Here is a 20836-nt window from a genome sequence, read left to right on the forward strand (position 1 = left end):
TCCGTATCTAATTAGCGTGACGTCATAAATTTCGCTCCTAGGCTGTTCTATTAGAGACGGCATTTAGTCTGATATTTAGAAATGTCAAAAGCTGATGACACTTTTGACTATTATGCCATTTTGAGTTGATTTTTGCAAGAAGAGGAAGAACTGTCACTTGTTTTATTATTTTCCTTTTCTATTACACGAAAGTAAAAAGAGATACCTATCTGATTCGTTCAGGCACTCAATTTAAAGAATACTTAAAGAATATCAGTAACTTTTTTGATAGAGGGATTTTATATTTGCCATGTTGGTAAAAAATAACGGTCAAAATTCAAAGTTATTCATTTTATAGACTATAAAACACGTATATAACGTATATACTAAGATTAACGGAAAATAAAGCCCTTTGATATGCGTATATTATACGTTGCATATAAAAAAGTAATATGAAATACGTATATTATTTATACCTTTAAAAAAATATACGAAATTTATACGGATAGTACGTTTATTAAACGTATATACTCTTGAACGGTGTTGCTTGGGACCATACGTGTTGGTATGGTCGGCTAATAAAATGAATAAATTATATATTTTACCGAATTTATTATTAAATATTATTACCATTAGTTATTATTACTATTAGTCCTACATAGAGTAATTTTAAATAAAAAAGTAATGGTATCTAAGATAATTACAAAAAACCTAATTTTAAAAAGTTTTAACATCCTGTAACTCTAAAACTATGCTTTTCCATACCCATGTTTATAGGAACTTTTTTTCGTATTTTTTGATGAGGAATCAATGAGTACTTATTATATATTAATAATTAAAATATTTTAAATGTTGGTATTAGACTTGGATCAAGACAAATTAATAAAATTGCGCGTTTATCTTATCAAGGAGGCCGGAAACAAAAAAATATCAAGATACAACTTTTAATCGGCATTAAACTGCTTACACTATTTCGCTGACAAAAAAAAAAAATCAGTGGCGTACATATTTTTTTAGAAAAATTTTCCAGTGATAACCAGGTTTTCCAGCACGTCCCTGGTGAATATGTCGGCACTTTTTTAGCTTTAAAACGCTAAAAGTACTTGGAAGAAAATTATAATAAATCGAAAAAAATATTAAGACTTTAACACCCTGTAGCTAGGAAACAAAGCAGAATCGGACTTATGGTGATATGAAAAATAAATCTTATTTTTATGTGAGGAATCACCCCACGAGAGATGGCACATGTTTTTTGAAACACCCTGTAGATTATACCAAATAAACTTTTAGTCACGTGATTAAGCTTGACCGTCACAGCGTTGCCCACTTTTAGGTACATATTTTTTTTTAATCAAAATATTTTAGGAAACAGACATAAATTAATATAACACTTACTAAGCATCAATTAATTGCACTGGCAAATATATTTGTATACTCAATTTTTGTAGAAATATTTCTATCAATAATTTCATTTAAACAATAGAAATACAGAAATTGTTCAAATTAATTTTAAATGTTACGTAACTTGGAGTCGTGTACTTTCGCATATAATAATACTATTATTTCAGTTTCAAAAATTTATTCACTTATATGTTTGTGTATCTAGTGAAAGGAGCGACTCTTTCTATTGTTTACCAACTACCTAATTTCATACATAACTAACTACCATAATTAATAGAAACCTCGTCTAGAAATGCTTTTACACTGAAAGTTCTTTTAAAATTTTGACTATTTCTTCTTTGTATTTTTGACTCATTTAAATACAGGGTGGCACACATTAGTCGCCCCGCTTAGTCGATTATACAAAAACGGAAAGATGTAGAAACAAAATATTTTATGGGTATATGTGGGGAGGCAATGTGCACAATTTAAAATTATTTTGAAATATACAGGTTGTTTCAGAACTAAGATCCATATCAAAGTTATATTTTTTCTTATGGAACACCCGGTATTTTATTACATTTTTGGATTTTTGGGCTCAAAAAAAGGCATTTATTTTATTGGTTAAATATGTTTAAAATCTTTGGTTTTTGAGATATTTAAAGATATTTAAATATGCATGATACAATAGAATAGATTAGGTATTAACATCCTGTACAGGGTGGGTCAAATTCGACGCTTTTAAATGGAAACACCTTTTTCTAAAGGAGATAGATGAAAACTAATATCGGTGTCTGGAGCTCAATTTTCATCAAAAACATGATGGTGAAAACCGCACATCAATATCTGTTACCGTTTCGGAGTTACGGGGTGTTTTTCAAAAATGTGCATTTTTAACAAATCGCTGTAACTTTTTTGCTATGGAAAATTTAGTATTTCTATGAAAACATTTCCAAAGCACCTTTTTACGTAGAATTTAATGGTTTAAGTATATTTTTTTAAATTAATAATTTAAGTGTTATCAACAGAAAAAATGATTTTTTATTTGGGACACCCTCTATATTTTTAATTAACTGAAAAGAATTTAAAATTACCTTTCCAAAAATACACCACACTTGATATTTTGTTACAATCCCCTTCGAAATACAGAATTTTTAAAAGTTCGCCACTTTCAACTAGTAGGCTTTGAACCCCTTATTGATGATATGCCCTTAATGGAACTCGAAAACATATTTTTCCAGCAAGACGACGCACCGCCTCTGAACGCTGAAGTTATCAGCAAATTTTTGCAGCCAATTTCAAAAATAATTAGATAGGTAACCAAGATCCGAGCCTTAGTGCCCATGGATCCTATGGATATATTTGCGGAAGAATAAGGTTCTTGTATTCTTTTGTATAATCTAGACAACAATTAAAAATACTTAGCAGTTATGAGAGGGTATCTTTCACCCCCACCGAGTTAACGAATTCCGTGAGAAATTTTCAAAAACTGCCCCGTCTGTCCATAACAGAAGACGGTCGATATGTCGAACACTTTGTAGCAAAATCTCATGTCTTGGTTTGCTATTTATTTTTATTGTTATTAGATATAGTTTAAATGTGTTGATGATGGTTAAATATATTTTAAATTGTTATAAAATTCTGGATCTCCCATAGCAAATATTATTTTCGTTTTAATTGATGCTCACAGCTAGAATTTTTTTGCATTACAGCCGGTGCCGTTCAAAGCCTTCTTATTTAAAGCGGGCGAATTTTTATATACTCTATATCTCGAAGAGGAATCGAGCAAAATATCAAGTGTGTTATATTTTTGGAAAGGTAATTTTAAGTTCTTTTCAATAAATTAAAAATGTACAGGGTGTCCCATATAAAAAATCAAATTTTCTGTTGATAATTCTTAAATTATTAATTTTAAAAAAATTATACTTAAACCATTAAATTCTACGTAAAAAGTTGCTTTGGAAATATTTTCATAAAAATACAAAATTTTCCATAGCAAAAAAGTTACAGCGATTTGTTAAAAATGCATATATTTGAAAAACACCCCGTAACTCCGAAACGGTAACAGATATAGATATGCGGTTTTCACCATCATGTTTTTGACAAAAATTGAGCTCCAGACACTGATATTAGTTTTTGTCTATCTCCTATAGTAAAGGGTGTTTCCATTTAAAAGCGTCGAATTTGATCCACCCTGTACATTACTTTTCAGAATTAATTTTTGTACTGAGTTTAAAGGTAGAGAAATAAACTTTACTGAACAATGATATTGCTTCTTTAAATTTATAAAGGGGTACCAAAGTACCAAAAATTGCTGATATATTTTAAAGATTTATTTTATATAAAAACTTCGTTATTTCAAATACAGCACCCTGTATTTTTTTTAAATAAATCGATGCAGATTCAAATGCTCTTTCAAACTCTATTAGGGACTGCTACACCTATCTAGCTCAGATTTTGAATAAAAAGCGATTTTTCAATAAAATGGCAATCAAGATGGTTGGTATCGCCATGGCAATTTTCTAGTGACAGTTAGTAACTATTTTCGAAATCGACATTAGTTTATGGACATTATTATTTAGATTTATAACAATATGTTTACTTAAATTTACCTACAATAGTTTAATAAGTAAGTATTCACTATTTTATCAAGAAAAATAAAGCAGTACCTGCTGGCGGAGCGAATGGATATGTCATGTTACTAGTGATTTTATTTTATGTGGAAAATTATTTCTTGGCCTCAAGGGCTTATGCAGGGGCGGATACAGGAATTTATTTTAGGGGGGTCCAAAATAAAACGTAATATAGAATATGCTTTTTAGGGCGCCATTTTTAACAAAAAAACCTAATATTTAACACAATTTACAGATTTAAGGGGGGGCCCGGGCCCCATGGGCCCCCCTCTGTATCCGCCACTGGGCTTATGCTTAAAGATATCTAAATAAGAATCTCCCTGATAAGCGATCTCCTTTGAAAAACTACTTGTTCTATTTCGCAGAGCTTCATAAAAAACATATTGCATGCTTCGATATATTTTAAAAAATACAGGGTGTTGTATTTGAAATATCGAAGTTTTTATGTAAAATAAATATTTAAAATAGACCAACAATTTTTTGATACCCCTGTATACATTAAAGGAAGCAATAATTTTTTTCAGTAAAGTTTATTTCTTTGGCGTAAAAATCAGCACAAGAATTAATTCTGAAAAGCAATATACAGAGTGTTGACATCTTTTTTATTATAGCATGCATATTTATATATCTTTAAATATCTCAGAAACCAAAGCCTGTAAAAATATTTAACCCTTAAAATAAATGCCTTATTTTATGTCCAAGGATCCAAATATGAAATAAAATAACGGGTGTTTCATAAGAAAAACTATAACTTTGGTGTGGATTGATGTAGATTGCCTTCCCACATATACCCACAAAATATTTTGTTTCTACATCTTTCCGTTTTCGTGTAATCAACCGAGGCGAATGAGGTGCGCCACCCTGTATATTGTATAATTAATTTATTTTTGTTTCCTAAAATAGTTTGATTAAAAGAAAATATGTAAAAGTGGGCAACGCTGTGCCGGTCAATCTTAATCACGTGACTAAAAGCTTATTTGATATCAACTATATAACTATATAAATTTTAAATGAAACCAGTAATTTAGTCCACAAATTTTGAGATTCTGACTGAGGCTTTAGGCTGCATGACTATACCAAAAGAGTCTTGGTCTTGCATAATATACAGTATGTCCCCGGATTGTCTTTACAAGAGGAAAAACTTTTTTATTATTTACTTTCTCATGAAAATGCAGTCTTTGCTTGCTCTAAAATGGTTAATCCCGTTTATAGTTTTCCAAATTTCCATGCTGTTTCAAAGAAAATTGAAAAAAAAACATAAAAACATGGTTGAATTTTTTCTAAGTCTTAAAAATCAAAACGCGTTTCTATGGTAATATAACTTTGTTTTCATTCTCTGGTAGATTGTTATTCGTAGAATTGGTGATGATATTTATCGCAAAATGTGATACTTTAACAACAGCAAAGAATATGACATTAATCAAAATTAATAATAACTATCTACCAAAGAACGAAATTGAGTGTTGAGATGTTACCATAGAAACAGTGGCGGATCTAGGCGGGGGCAAGGTGGGCACCTGATCACGACGCCAAGCGCCAGGGGCGCCGCAGTGGCGCCAAAATGTGTCCGAAATCAATAGGTAAAAACTCTAATCACGCACCGCATGCACACATAAGGTATGTTAGTAGTTTCTGCAAACATCATACCTACAAGTAAAATTTCGGCACAGGGGCGGCAAAACATAAGTATGTCCGAAACCAGTAGTAAAAACTCTAATCACCATGCAAACATCATACAATAAAATAGCTTTTTAAAATAGCGTTTAAGGTACTCGGTGGCGTAGAGGTACAGGCTCTCGTCTACCAATCTGAAGGTAGTGGGTTCGAATCCTACACCCGGCATTTCATCAGCCGACTATTTTTATGACTCAGCCTTAAATGAGTACTTGGGATTCACAATCCTGAGGTAATAATTGGCGGTTGAAGCGTAGTGCTAGCCACATTACCTTCCTTGCATACCGAACATGCATACGCGAACGGCTCTAACATAGCAAACTGTACCGTGCTACTCCCAAGGCGTCAAACGCTATATACGGGAGCTATTATTATATTAAAATAGAGTTTCTTAGCTGAGTTTAGAGACAAAGTCGACGATTGCTTTAAAGAAGGAAAGATCCTTGCAGAGGCAAGCAATATTAAGCCTGTTCTCCCAGAAAAAGGGACAAAAAAAGTAAAAAGATTTTTCGATGAAAACGCTGATGACGAAATTGGTACATTAACCCAAGAACAACTCAAAATTCAAATTTTTGAATCACTGGATAAAATAAATGAGCAATTTTCCTGGAGGTTTAATGCTATGGAAGGTGTTGTCGAAGATTTTTATTTCCTTTCTGGAAAGTCACTGGCATCATTACCACTAGAAGAAATAAATAAAAACATGCTGCAGATTTATCAATTAAATATGCTAACGACTTGGCTGCAACAGAGCTGTATCTTGAACTGGAAAATTTCAAGAATCACGCAAGCTTGTTGCTTCCAAATTTGGAAGCAGCTAGCTGTTTAGATATTCTTAATATGGTAGAAAAATATTGCTTAATTCCGAATTATCCGAACTTGCAGACCGCGCTGCGAATATTTCTGACCATGCCAGTCACTTCTGTGTTATGTGAGCGGTCGGTTAGTAATCTTAAATTAATTAAAGATTTTAGGCGTTTAACTATGACACAGGAGAGACTTACTGACTTGGGAGTATTAAGTATAGAGTATGAAATAGCCGAAAAAATTAACTTTAATAAAGTAATAGATTAATAAGTGAAAAATGGCTTCTGTAAAGGCTAGAAAAGTCAAATTTTAAGCGCAATTTCGTGCAATATTTTGTAGTAAGCAGGTATTTTCGTGATCTTCGCGGGGTTTTTAAGACTAAGGGGGAAGTGGTGTCTACACCTTTTTTGAATTGTGGGGGCGCCAAATTTTGTCTTTACCCACGACGTATTTTACCCTAGATCCGCCACTGCATAGAAACGCCTTTTGATTTTTAGGACAGAAAAAATTCAACACTATTTTCATGTTTTTCTTAATTTTCTCTGAAACGGAATGGACATTTCGAAAAGTATAAACGGGATTAACCAATTTAGGAAAAGCATAAAATTTTATGAAGAATACATTTTTCTCAAAATGTCAATAATAAAAAAGCGTTTCCTCTTGTAAAGGCAATCCATACTGTATACTAATATTACGAACTTACCCGGTGGATCAAAAATCAGTTCTTCCTCACCCGGAATCACCCCAAATCCAAAATCAGTGAAGCTGAGCGCCCACAAAAACAACATCCACTTCTGCAGGTACATCACTAATACAGCGGACCACTGGACCCAACAAGAACTGACCGGAGGCTTTTATGCTTTGTCCCACTGTATCGGAAAAAATAGACGAAATGAACAAAAATCGCAAAAAGTTTCACTCTTTTCTTCTTCCCGCCAGTATTGTTGGCAAACGTCTGTTCGTTTGCCGTTTAGTTTAAAAGAATACGCTAAAATTTGAGGAGATATCCTAGCATTGTGGTTGGGAAGTAGAGCATGATAGGTCTTTTAATCGTACGCGACAAGGTAGTCGAAAAAAGAACCGCGGTTGTGTGCGCTTTTTTTTCTTCTTTGCTCAGGTACATAATAATGTTATTTTGAAGTAAATTGGCAAAATTAAACTGATTACCATTCGGATTAACTAACAGATGCATCGTTAAAATTGTAGGTGCCTATTGTTATTATATGAGGATGATTTTTTTTAAATTGACTAAATTATTTTTTGAAGCGGGTATTCATATAATTGCCTGATGGGAAATATTACTGTTACAGTATTTGTGAAATAACTACATTTATTTTTAATTAAAATAATATAGTCACTTTTCAAACCAATCAGATCAAATATATTCAATTGCATTCTAGAGAATATCTATAGATATAAGCATAAGCAATGTAATAACTATCACAAATATCATACGATCGAAAAACAAACGATGTCAAAGACGGCTGGGGAATGACAATCTGGGGAGGTCAAGCCCTAGACGTCATTACTTGGCCCGTACTCTTCTTTATTTTTAATGGCGCTTACTGCCAGTTGGCCTTAAGAAGGTTGTCGTTTATGTTTATATTGAGTAAAAAGGATTTTTAAATGGTGTAGTTTAAAATTCGAGAAAAAATGTTTTTTTGGAAATAGATTTGTGTCTGGAAACGTTCTGTCCTTTGTTTTAATATTTCTAGACTCAGATGCAAAACAACGCATCGGAGAAATATTAGGCCAAATTTAAAGTGTTATATTTTTAGTGTTTATATTATATTTTTATTTAGCCCTATTTTCAGGAATTTTTTAGCAAGCTGTATATAATTATGGTTTTTTTTCTATTTATAAGTATACTTGAGTATTATCGTTAGTTCTGTTATCGTTATTAAAACCAGAACTGTATTGTTAGTCTTTAATGTTTTTTTTAGCTTAGTATAGAGTTAATGCAGCGTAATATGAAGTTACAATAATTGTCACCAAAGCCATCTCGTCATATTAAAAAATTACATCAAAATGATAACGATAATTGAAAAAAATTGGCGCTGGGAGGCACGTATAGCCGCCCATACTAAAATATGTTAATAAAAAGTTGGTAGGCAGTTCTTTTAGCTTCAAAGTAAAGGAATTTTTCCATTTTTTTTTATCTCAAAAACTGCGACTTTGACTGATTTTGATGTTATTACAAATTTTGTTGCAAATATTATTCCTAATCTTAAATTGAAAACCGCGTTTCGCTAGCTACTGTAATTTTGGAGTTACGATTTTTTTAAATTTTTAACCCCCTCCCATACCCCCTTACCAACCCCCCACCCCCACCAAAAACTAATGGCCAGATTGTCGGGTGCCAGAGTATTTTTGTGCCAAATTTGGTTAAAATCGGTTTAGCGGTTTTTGAGTTATTGTGTTACAGAGAGACAGACAGACACAATGAAAATATTTTGTATTTAGGACATTTATGATCCAAATAACTCATTTTGAGTGAAATTAATTTGAAATACCTGTCGGTATGGTCGGCTAAAAAATGTAGTGTCTAACAATAAGCAAAATATTGTGTTCTTTCAGATCAATATGTGATCTTCAAAAATATTAAAATTGTTAGAAAACTTCTAAAATTCAGGAGAATATAAATACATTAGCAACAAGAAAACAAAGTTCACTGCTATATAGCTAAAAACCGCAAATGCATTTATTTTCTATTAAATATTTTTATAAGGTTATATTCCCAGTTTATCTACTTTTGAAAATTTTATAATTGAGATATGATTTTATGAGACTTAAACAATTCACAGATATTCGTTCTTAAAATCATATTAATCCTGATCTAATAATAAGAACAATAAGATTAAATCTCAAAATTACCCAAACACCACAAATACTATAATATTATACCTCTAAATACGTAAAACAACACAACACTAACTGAACTGCACGCAGAAAAATGCTAGAACTTTTCACAAAATTATCGTGTACGCGGAAAACCAGATAAATTATATTCAATGAACTTTCGCTAATAAATAAATAAAGAAAACAATCACAATTTCTAATGATATGTGTATACGGGCAACGAGATTAACGCCGAATGGAACTCATTTCTTCTCTAATCGATTGCTTTCTTCCACTGAAGAAATGGAAGAAGAAATGAAGAGGGAAAGCAAGCGGTAGGAGATTGTTTTGATAAGTTGCGGTTTTTAAATGAAGCAGCCAAAAAAAAAGGATGCGTGCTAAAATTGTTTTAATGACATAGATATAAATTTTGAATGTGAACTTCGATTGATACCATTGAGTTTTTCATGATTTCAATTTTTTGGCAAGTTTCTTTGTATAAGTTTTATTCTAAATTATAGCGAATTCGATCCATAGACAAAGTTTAACATAAATGTTCTTCACTAGCCTCCCCAATTTTAAAATTTAATATAATTTGTAATACTTTGTTATAGTTGCTAATGATAATAGTTGCTAATGACTATATGCTCAGAAAATTGAAAGAGGAGTACGCAGAATGGGAATTGAAAATGAACATGACAAAACAGAACATCTAAAAATGGCAGACGATGGACAAGTAGATCGGAGTTTAGAACTCAGCAATCTAAAACAATGCAAATAATACAAATATTTAGGAACTATAATATCTGAAGATACAACAGGGACATTATTATAACATTTTGATAGTCTTAGCAGCGTTTATTATCTTTTGATTGCGGACAGAACGGACAGAACGGGCAGAATGGACAGAACGGACAGAACAGACAGATCGGACAGAACAGACGGAACGGACGGATCGGACAGAACGGACGGAACGGACGGATCGGACAGTACGGACGGATCGGACGGAACGGACAGAACGGACGGATCGGACAGAACGGACGGATCGGACAGAATCGGACGGGTCGGCCAGAACGGACAGAACGGACGGATCGGACGGATCGGACGGAACGGACGGAACGGACGGAACGGACGGATCGGACGGATCGGACGGATCGGACGGATCGGACGGATCAGACGGAACGGACGGGACCAATAGCCTCCCCAATTTTAAAATTTAATATAATTAGTAATACTTTGTAATAGTTGCTAATGATAATAGTTGCTAATGACTATATGCTCAGAAAATTGAAAGAGGAGTACGCAGAATGGGGATTTAAAATGAACATGACAAAAACAGAACATCTAAAAATGGCTGACGATGTACAAGTAGACCGGAGTTTAGAACTCAGCAATCTAAAACAATGCAAATAATACAAATATTTAGGAACTATAATATCTGAAGATACAACAGGAACATCAAACAGGGACATTATTATAACATTTTGATAGTCTTAGCAGCGTTTTTTATCTTCTGATTGCGGACAGAACGGGCAGAACGGACAGAACAGACGGAACGGACGGATCGGACAGAACGGACGGAACGGACGGATCGGACAGAACGGACGGGTCGGACAGAACGGACGGGTCGGACAGGACGGACGGATCGGACAGAACGGACGGATCGGACAGAACGGACGGATCGGACGGAACGGACGGAACGGACAGAACGGACGGATCGGACGGAACGGACGGAACGGACGGAACGGACGGAACGGACGGAACGGACGGAACGGACGGAACGGACGGAACGGACGGAACGGACGTATCGGACAAATCGGGCGGAACGGACGGAACGGACGAATCGGACGGAACGGACGGATCGGATAGGACGGATCAACTTCAATCGGACCAACAACTTCAACTACTTCAAATAATAAAGGCATTTTGAAAAAGCATTTAAAAGATAAAAAACGCTGCTAAGACTATCAAAATGTTGAGCTAATAACAATTTGACGTTTATACTATTACGCGAAAAGCAATTATGTATTAGCTTTTTTCCAAAGCCATGACTTCACTAAATCATCGTTTCTTGTTCACTATTATTAATATCTTGATTATTAGATATTAATACACCTGGTATTATGGTATTCCTGATATTTCGTCGATTTTAAAATAAACTAACTGTTTCTAACTTATTTTTTTGTTAGAATGGGCCTAATCAAGAGGACTACTGATACTGTATTTTAAAAATAAGGTAATTAAGGGCTTATTTTTTGGTATTTATTATAATTTTGCTAATATCTTCGGTTTGAAAGAAGATATCAAGATGCGGTTTTCGCTGACTATTTAAGCTTTTACTACTCTTTACTATCAGCTAAAATAACACATATTATCGTATTTAATTTTTTTTTGAAAAAACGCGCTATGTTTGTTAAATTGTAAGAAAGCGCCCCCCTAGCGTCTACGTTCAAACCTTATTATTATTATTTTTATGGTATAATATAGAGTAAGAAACGCTCCTTTAAACGAGCCCTCGTTTATTGGATTCTGATCGTCCAGACCGGAGTTATTAACATTTAAATAAAGATAGATCTAACCTTCCCCCACCACTTTATTTTAGCAGATAGGAGATAATGGTTCTAACAAAAAAAAATCCAAAATTTACTGAAGATTATGAAGCTATTATTTATAGTACCCATTATCTAGGCAAAATTCTGTAAAAAATCTATTTTCTTATTTTCCATAGCAGTTGCGCCACCTAGCGGCCGTTTTAAAAACTTAAAAATAATTTCCAGCAATTTCTCATAGCCTCTTTATTTATAAATATTTTTTTCCGTAAGTCCTACGGCTAACACTTTCCGAGATACAGCCGAGAGCTATTCTTAGTGGGACACCCGGTACAAAAAATATGATATTTATGACTGCAGTTATGTAAAGTTTCATGACATTGATTAATTAATATAATAAAATGTGTAATCCGGATATAATACAATAGATTACATGAAATAAAAAACATGGATTTAATACACTCATTTTTTTTATAAAATATACACAAATTCTTCATTGTTTCTGCATGTCTTTGCACTTATCTAATAATTACCATTCAACTATTGTCGAATAAAAAAAAATAACGACAATGATATTGCAACTCTGCATGTAGATGTTAAAGATTAAAACTACAACCAGTTTATTTTTCATTTTTGAAGCAGCTCCATCACCATTAGTGCTTTATCAAGCTAGCTTTAATGAGTTAATACTTATCCTACATTAGCGAGAATTGACAAGACATTGTTAAAGACAGTGATTCCAAAACTCGACCAACTATTGTCGGCAACATGACAGAAATGATTGTGATTGCTTTTCGAAGTAGAACCCCATATATTCCTCTGAACATGAAAAGATCTTTTAAAGAGACAATCATTTTATGCAGTGAACAGGAAAGAAAGCATTTTGAGTATTTCATTTCATCTAGCTAATTTTTGTCACATAATTATACATTTATATCTAGATTTATTTCTGTAATGATGTTTTAAACGTATATCTTTTTATTACCTTTGAATGTTTTACTCTACATCCTTTAATTTTTATTAAATTAACAAAAGATATATCACAGCCACCCCTAGATTTTTTCAATACCATTTGATAGAGAGTTATCCCGTGGTCTAAAAGGAATTTTTAAGAATGTCAATTATAAACTTGTGTATAGTGCTAATAATAAATTAAAACAATTATTAGGTAATCCAAAGGATAAAACACCTCCACTGGAAAGGTCGGGTATTTCTGAAATTTCTTGTAAAGATTGTAATCAGAAATATGTTGGGCAAACTAGAAGATCAATATTAACTAGATTTAAAGAACATTTAGCTCAGATAAGATATGGTAGACCGGATAAATCTTGCGTTGCCGAACATATTGTTGATAAAGAACATTGTAGAGATCTTAATAATTTAAAATTAATTAAACAAGTCTCAAATTACAGGCAATTAGATGCATATGAAAGCATCAGAATTAATAAATGTAAAGATAGTATGAACAGAGACAACGGTCCAATTCCTTCAAGTTCTTTGTTCCTACTACTCTAGTGGCGGAAATCTAACTGTTACGCTCAGTGGGCTCTGACTCGGTTGGCTAGATTTTGCCACGCCCACTCGATGCCCACTGAGCGAGTATATAAACGCTCAACTTGTAGATTATACTTTAGTTTATAATCATCTGCTGATGATGCTAACATGGTTAGCGAAATGCGCGTCCAGTGTAAAAGTAAAAGTGTTTTGGTGTATTGTGGTGATTTAGTGTTTTTATTTTGCTGTGTAACACCAAAGGACCAACCCTCAACTGTAAAGGATTAACTTGCTTTGATAAGTGACCAATATTATAACTAAATATCAGGTTATACAGAGCAAATTACAATTTAGGTATTGCTGTTTAAGCTAGCTTATTAAAATTTAAAGTGTTTTCTTCGATTTTACAAAATGGGAAATATGTCAAAAACCTTACGTTTGAGGCATATATTTATTTAATGAAACTCTTCGTTATTTTTTCTTAGAATCTGAAAATCCATTAGAGTGTTCAATTACAAAAAAACAACTTTAATGAAATTTAACAACTTTTTGGGGGACACGCTGTAGAACTCTATATATCCTGATTTTTTTTATTTTCTTAGGATTTAGGTTCGGGAAAACTCTAATTAAGTTTTCATTTGGTTTTTCATATCTTTATTTCATTTTTAAAAGGAAAAACAAACGTTTCGGCCAAACATTACAGCCTTCATCAGTGTAGTGTCAAATCAAAAAAACAGTGTCGAACATAATCCAAAAATTACATACAAAAAATTCACAAACACACATAACATAATGTTTACTATAATTAATAATGGTGTGTACTCTATATATCTTTATAAAATACTTTTAGTTATCGTACATATTATACTCCCAAAATTTCATTTCGATATAAACTATCGTTCTCCTTGGATCCTCCGCGTCGCGCGTCGTGTCCGTAATAGAGAGGCGCCACCCTGTAGAACTGAACACCCTGATACAGGGTGGCCCGAACTGTATTCCGGAAACTTCGGCAGCATATTCTGCATATACAAATAAGTAAAAAAGATCGTATAAATGTATGTCCTAAAATGCTTAGTTTCGGAAATACAGGATGTAAAAGTTTCGTTCTTATTTCTATTTTTTCCAAATGATTTCTGAAGTAACGTCAATATTTGGATGAAAATTGGTATTTAGAAGTTTTTTGACATGAGAAATTTGATTTTGATGTCAATTTTGTAGGGGGCGCCACCTACATGTGTTTTAACTGTTTTGAAGAGTAATAACTTTTCCTCCGTACCTGTATAAAACAAATGAGTGAAATAATATACAGGGTGAGTCAACGATAGAGTAAAGTCCATTTTCTCATTTGTTTCGAGGTTTACAAAAAAATATTTAATATAAAAGTTATAAGGCCGGCTAAGATGCACATTTTAAAATTATTATAGAGTATACAGAGTGCTCCAAGAAAGTGTTGCGAATATAACATTTTTTTAAATGTAACACCCTATTTTTAGCCGACCATACCAACAGGTATGGTAGGCTATTCAGATCGGCAAAAAAAAAAGTTTCTTTTAGTTTCACTCAAAATGAGTTATTTGGGTCATAAATGACCTAAATACAAAATATTTTCATGGTGTCTGTCTGTCTGTCTGTCTGCCGTCTGTAACACGATAACTCAAAAACCGCTGAACCGATTTTAACCAAATTTGGCAAAAAAATACTGTGGCACCCGAGAATCTGGCCATTAGTTTTTGGTGGGGTTGGGGGGTTGGTAAGGGGGTATGGGAGGAGGTTAAAAATTTAAAAAAATCGTAACTCCAAAATTACAGTAGCTAGCGAAACGCGGTTTTCAAATTAAGATTAGGAATAATATTTGCAACAAAATTTGTAATACCTAACATCAAAATCAGGCAAAGTTGCAGTTTTCGAGATATTAACTTATTTTAGTATGGGCCGGCTATACGTGCCTCCCGGCGCCAATTTTTTATTTTATTTTTAGATTCTGCGTAAAATTCCATAACTTTTTTGTATATAATGTTATATACCTAAAATTAATAGTTTTTGTAATATTTAAATTTGTTTAAACAAATGTTAGATTGCAGTGTAATAAAAAATTGTTAGTGATGCCATTGTTTCTGAAGTTGGACAACTAAAATTTGGCAGGAGAATTTTATAGAGTTATAGAAAAAGACCTATGTAAAGATATTTTAGTTAAATGCTACAGGGTGTTCAAAATATATTTATGAATTTCAACTACTTAAAATTAAAAAATCTCAAATTTTTTAAATGGGACACCCTATATATTATCATTTTTTGTGATAGATTTTACAAAACTCTTCAACTTTTATTAAGTATGTCATATGCCTATTTTTAATAGTTTGCGATTTATTCCAATTTTTTCTATTTTTACTCATATTTTTAAAACAATTACGCTATAACATCATAGTTGCCATGACAAAAAGTAATAATTATCAAAATGTCATGTCTGTTAAGCAAGTTAAGAACAAAATTTGAATTTTAGTTTTATTTGTTGTAATAAGTATAAATGGTACAGATGATAGTTATACAGATTTTCCTGAAATTAATTAGTCAATGTGACTGATATACAGGAACAAGCGAAGAAAAAAATATTTTTTGGTTCAGTACTATATATTATATAGTACTTTGCTAAGTACTATAAGAATAGATGTAGATTATCTAGAAAACATATTCAGTGTGTAATGGGACGGTTTCGTGGCAGTAGTAATATTGGCTTTACGAAATGAATTATAAACCAGAATTACTACCGGAAAAAAGGTTTACTGTATGTCGAAGAAAATTCCTATATCAGTAGTCTTCAACAATTAGGTAATCTAGTATTACCCTGATCTGTGGCTATTCGCCCCGATGGAAAATCCAAGTGTCATCTTTCATAATATAGAAACACACCAAGAAATTCAGGACTGCGATTTTAATTTATTTGAGTAAAGTTAATTAATGTTAAGTAATACCAGCAATTGTAACTAATTATTAAACTACTTGCTAAAGATAAGTAATAATTAGTTTTGTTTTATCATGGTAACTACTATGATTTTATAGAGTAATTGTATTAAAAATATGGGTAAAAATAGAAAAAATTGGAATAAATCGCAAACTGTTAAAAATAGGTATATGACATACTTAATAAAAGTTAAAGAGTTTTGTAAAATCTATCACAAAAAATGATAATATATAGGGTGTCCCATTTAAAAAAATTGAGATTTTTTAATTTTGAGTAGTTGAAATTCATAAATATATTTTGAACACCCTGTATTATTCAACTAAAATATCTTTACATATATCTTTTTTTTCATCTCTATAAAACTCGCCTACCAAATTTTGTGTCTCCAACTTCGGAAACAATGTCACCACTAACAATTTTTTACCACACTGCAATTTAACATTTGTTTAAACAAATTGAAATATTACAAAAACTATTAATTTTAGGTATATAATATTATATATAAAAAAAGTTGTGGAATTTTACGCAGAATGAAAAAATAAAATAAATAATAGGGTGTTGCATTTAAAAAAACATATGTTATATCTGCCACACATTTTTGAAGCACCCTGTATACTCTATAATAATTTTAAAATGTGTATCTTAATCTTCCCTATAACTTTTATATTTAATTTTTTTTGTAAACCTCGAAACAAATGAAATAATGGACTTTACTCTATCGTTGACTCACCCTGTACAGGGTGGGTCAAATTGGACGCTTTTAAATGGAAATACCCTTTTCCATAGGAGATAGACGAAAACTAATATCGGTGTCTGGAGCTCAATTTTTATCAAAAACATGATGGTGAAAACCGCATATCGATATCTGTTACCGTTTCGGAGTTACGGGGTGTTTTTTAAAAATGTGCATTTTTAACAAATCGCTGTAACTTTTTTGCTATGGAAAATTTTGTATTTTTATGAAAACATTCCCAAAGCATCTTTTTACGTAGAATTTAATGGTTTAAGTATAATTTTTTTAAAATTAATAATTTAAGAATTATCATATTGAAAATAATTTAAAATTACCTTTCCAAAAATATAGCATACTTGATATTTTGCTCAATTTCTCTTCGAGATATAGAGTTTATTAAAATTCGCCCACTTTGTATAAGTGGGCTTTGAATGGCGCCGGCTCTAATGCAAAAAAAAACTAGCCGGTGAGCAGCAATTAAAACGAAAATAATATTTGCAATGAGAGATGCAGAATTTTATAACAATTTAAACTATATTTAACCAACATTAACACATTTAAACTATATCTAATGACAATAAAAATAAATAGCAAACCGAGACATGAGATTTTGCTTCAGGTGTTCGACATATCGACCGTCTTCTGTTATGGACAAACGGGGCGGTTTTTGAACATTTCTCGCGAAATTCATTAACTCAGTGGGGGTGAAAGGTACCCTCTCATAACTGCTAAGTATTTTTAGTTCTTGTCTAGATTATACGGAAGAATAAGGAACCTTTATTCTTCCGCAAATATATCCATAGAATTAGATCCATGGGCACTAAGTCAGGCGGCCTCGGCGGCCAACGGCTGGGATCTTGGTTAGCTATCCAATTATTCTTGAAATTGGCTGCAAAAATTTGCTGATTACTTCAGCGTTCAGAGGCGGTGCGTCGTCTTGCTGGAAAAATATGTTTTCAAGTTCCATTAAGGGCTTATTATCAATAAGGGGTCCAAAGCCTACTGGTTAAAAGTGGCGAACTTTTAAAAATTCCATATTTCAAAGGGGATTATGACAAAATATCAAGTGTGCTATATTTTTGGAAAGGTAATTTTAAATTATTTTCAGTTAATTAAAAATATAGAGGGTGTCCCAAATAAAAAATCAATTTTTCTGTTGATAACTCTTAAATTATTAATTTTAAAAAAATTATACTTAAACCATTAAATTCTAAATAAAAAGGTGCTTTGGAAATGTTTTCATAGAAATACAAAATTTTCCATAGCAAAAAAGTTACAGCGATTTATTAAAAATGCACATTTTTGAAAAACACCCCGTAACTCCGAAACGGTAACAGATATTGATGTGCGGTTTTCACCATCATGTTTTTGATGAAAATTGAGCTCCAGACACCGATATTAGTTTTCGTCTATCTCCTATAGAAAAGGGTGTTTCCATTTAAAAGCGTCGAATTTGACCCACCCTGTACATCTCCGTGACTTTTTCAACTTCGACTTCTCAAAATATTTAGAATGAAAATAGTTAATACATGTCATTATTGATAAAAAAAAACACGATGTGTAGATAGTTATTTCACTGAAATAATAAATTGAAAAATTTTGATTTTTTAAATTATTAAAATATTATTTTTTTCTGCGAAAAAATGATGATAAAACAGTTTCTGTTGAGCTTTTGCTACAAAAACATTTCAAAGTCAGATTTCAGTCTAATAACTATTTAGTCAATGTTTAATTTATGTCAATGATGACAGGGTATTCATGATTTCGATTCCAAATATCTCGAGAACAATTACCTGTATAGATTTTTATAAAGAGACCTTTTTACGTAGAAAACATCGTAAATGTATATTTTTCTACTTAGTAGTTTTATACAGGTACAGACGAAAAGTTATTACTCTTGAAACCAGTTAAAAATATGTAGATGGCGTCCTCTACAAGTAGGAGTCATATTGACATCAAAATCAAATTTCTCGTGTCAAAAAACTCCAAGATACCAATTTTCCTCCAAATATTAACGTTACTTCAGAAATTATTTGGAAAAAATCGAAATAAAATGATACCTGTACAACCTGTATCTCCGAAACTAAGCATTTTAGGACATACGTACATCGGACCACCCTGTATATCACAACTTTTATGAAAACATTTTTTCATTATCTTCTATAAACAAAAACTGTCTTAATTGTTTTTGATTCGATTCTTATTTTAAAACAACAAATATCTTTATATTTACTTGCTGTGGTATTTAAACATATTTATTAAACAGATTTTAACATATTTGAAGTTCTATTTTTTACATTTATCTCTAATTAATAAGTTTATGTTACTACACGAAGGCTACATGCTACATGTTATACAGGGTTGTTCACCACATACGACACGGAGTGTTGTAGCTAAACGATTAGATTTTTACAAACTGTAAGTTTTGTGTTGGTTGAAGGACTATTAGAGCTACAATTTAAAAATATTTTTACAAGATACAGATTGTCCCAAATAAATAAAAAATATCAAAGTTGTATTTTTTTAAACGAAACACCCTGTATATTATTACATTTTTAGTTTCTACGGTTAAAATAAAGGTAAATTTGATTAAGGTTTATTACACTTAAACCTTACCGTTTTTGAACCATAATACCCATGGAATACTGACCTTTTAGATTATTTTTAAAGATCTACTAAATTTTTAACAGTACAGATACTAATATTGTCGATATAGTTCGTTTATTTCATTAAAAAATGAAAAAAAATCTGTTTAAATATTTGTTAAAGAGGACCAATTAATATAATTCCAGTATCCAAACTACATTAATTGACTGTTTGCGTTGATTAATAATGCTCCAAATGCTAAAAAACTGAATTTTATATGTGTATTAGACAGTGTGGTAAAAAGTAACACCTTAAAAATGAGACCCCAAACAACAGAGACGTTCATTTTCATAACTTATTATCATATTGCTTTCTGATTAAAATTTACATTTTAGAATAATTTATTAACGAACACAATTATTAAGTATGTAATTAATTAGTATTTGGGCGGAAATCGGAAATAATGGTGGTAAATTTAATTAATGGTATACTCTTTTAAAAATAATTTTCTTTTTGCATACAAATGGGCTAGTAATATTATCGTTTTGCTAAAAACGATAATATTACTACTCTGTACATTTTATACATTTGCTCCTTTAAAAACAATCTAAAATGTCAATATTCCACGGGTATATTGATAAATGAGGTCTAAATTATAAGAAAATGCATTTTCTACGAAAACTTGGAGGGATAGGTAAAGAGTGGTATAATACAATTTGATAGACAATTAAATTGTGCATCTGATTCTCCTAAAATATACAGGGCGTTCCATTTAAATTAAAAAAGATGTTGCCGTTTAAAGCTAGAAATTATTTAAAATAAATTTTTAAACACTCTGTATGAGGTAGTATTATTTTTATTATTGCAACACAATAACTGATCAATAAATGAACTTCAGTAAATATTTAGTATTAAAAACTTTGATACCTTTGGAGAAATGAAGCCTTAAAATTTTTACTGTAATTTCACAAAATTGAGAATATTTCAAAAACGGTAAGGTTTAAGTGTAATAAATCTTAATCAAATTTACCTTTATTTTAATCGTAGAAACTAAAAATGTAATAATATACAGGGTGTTCCATTTAAAAAAATACAACTTTGATATTTTTTAGTTATTTGGGACACTCTGTATCTTGTAAAAATATTTTTAAATTGTAGCTCTAATAGTCCTTCAACGAACCCAAAACTTACAATTTGTAAAAAT

At 31.6% G+C, this 20836-nt stretch overlaps 2 protein-coding genes across 3 annotated transcripts in view; one reads left to right on the forward strand and one right to left on the reverse strand.

Moving 5' to 3' along the window:
* LOC115882709 (putative serine protease K12H4.7) overlaps positions 1-20836 on the forward strand; it is a gene marked incomplete in the record, with an annotated part of 747005 nt that overhangs the window by 694591 nt on the left and 31578 nt on the right.
* LOC115882714 overlaps positions 1-20836 on the reverse strand; it is a 42882-nt gene that overhangs the window by 17551 nt on the left and 4495 nt on the right. Inside the window, exons 1-2 of one of the 2 annotated variants that reach the window (XM_030900937.1) lie at positions 9378-9619; positions 7177-7342 (exon numbers count right to left, since the gene is read on the reverse strand). In XM_030900937.1, the coding sequence (XP_030756797.1) occupies positions 7177-7279 (103 nt within the window). In that variant the 5' untranslated portion in view covers positions 7280-7342; positions 9378-9619. Of the gene's footprint in view, positions 1-7176; positions 7343-9377; positions 9620-20836 lie in introns of those variants that run through there. The other variant, XM_030900938.1, reaches the window with a different exon arrangement.

The sequence above is a fragment of the Sitophilus oryzae genome, unplaced genomic scaffold, assembly GCF_002938485.1.
Source record: "Sitophilus oryzae breed Bouriz unplaced genomic scaffold, Soryzae_2.0 scaffold_179_pilon_pilon, whole genome shotgun sequence".
Classification (NCBI taxonomy): domain Eukaryota; kingdom Metazoa; phylum Arthropoda; class Insecta; order Coleoptera; family Curculionidae; genus Sitophilus; species Sitophilus oryzae.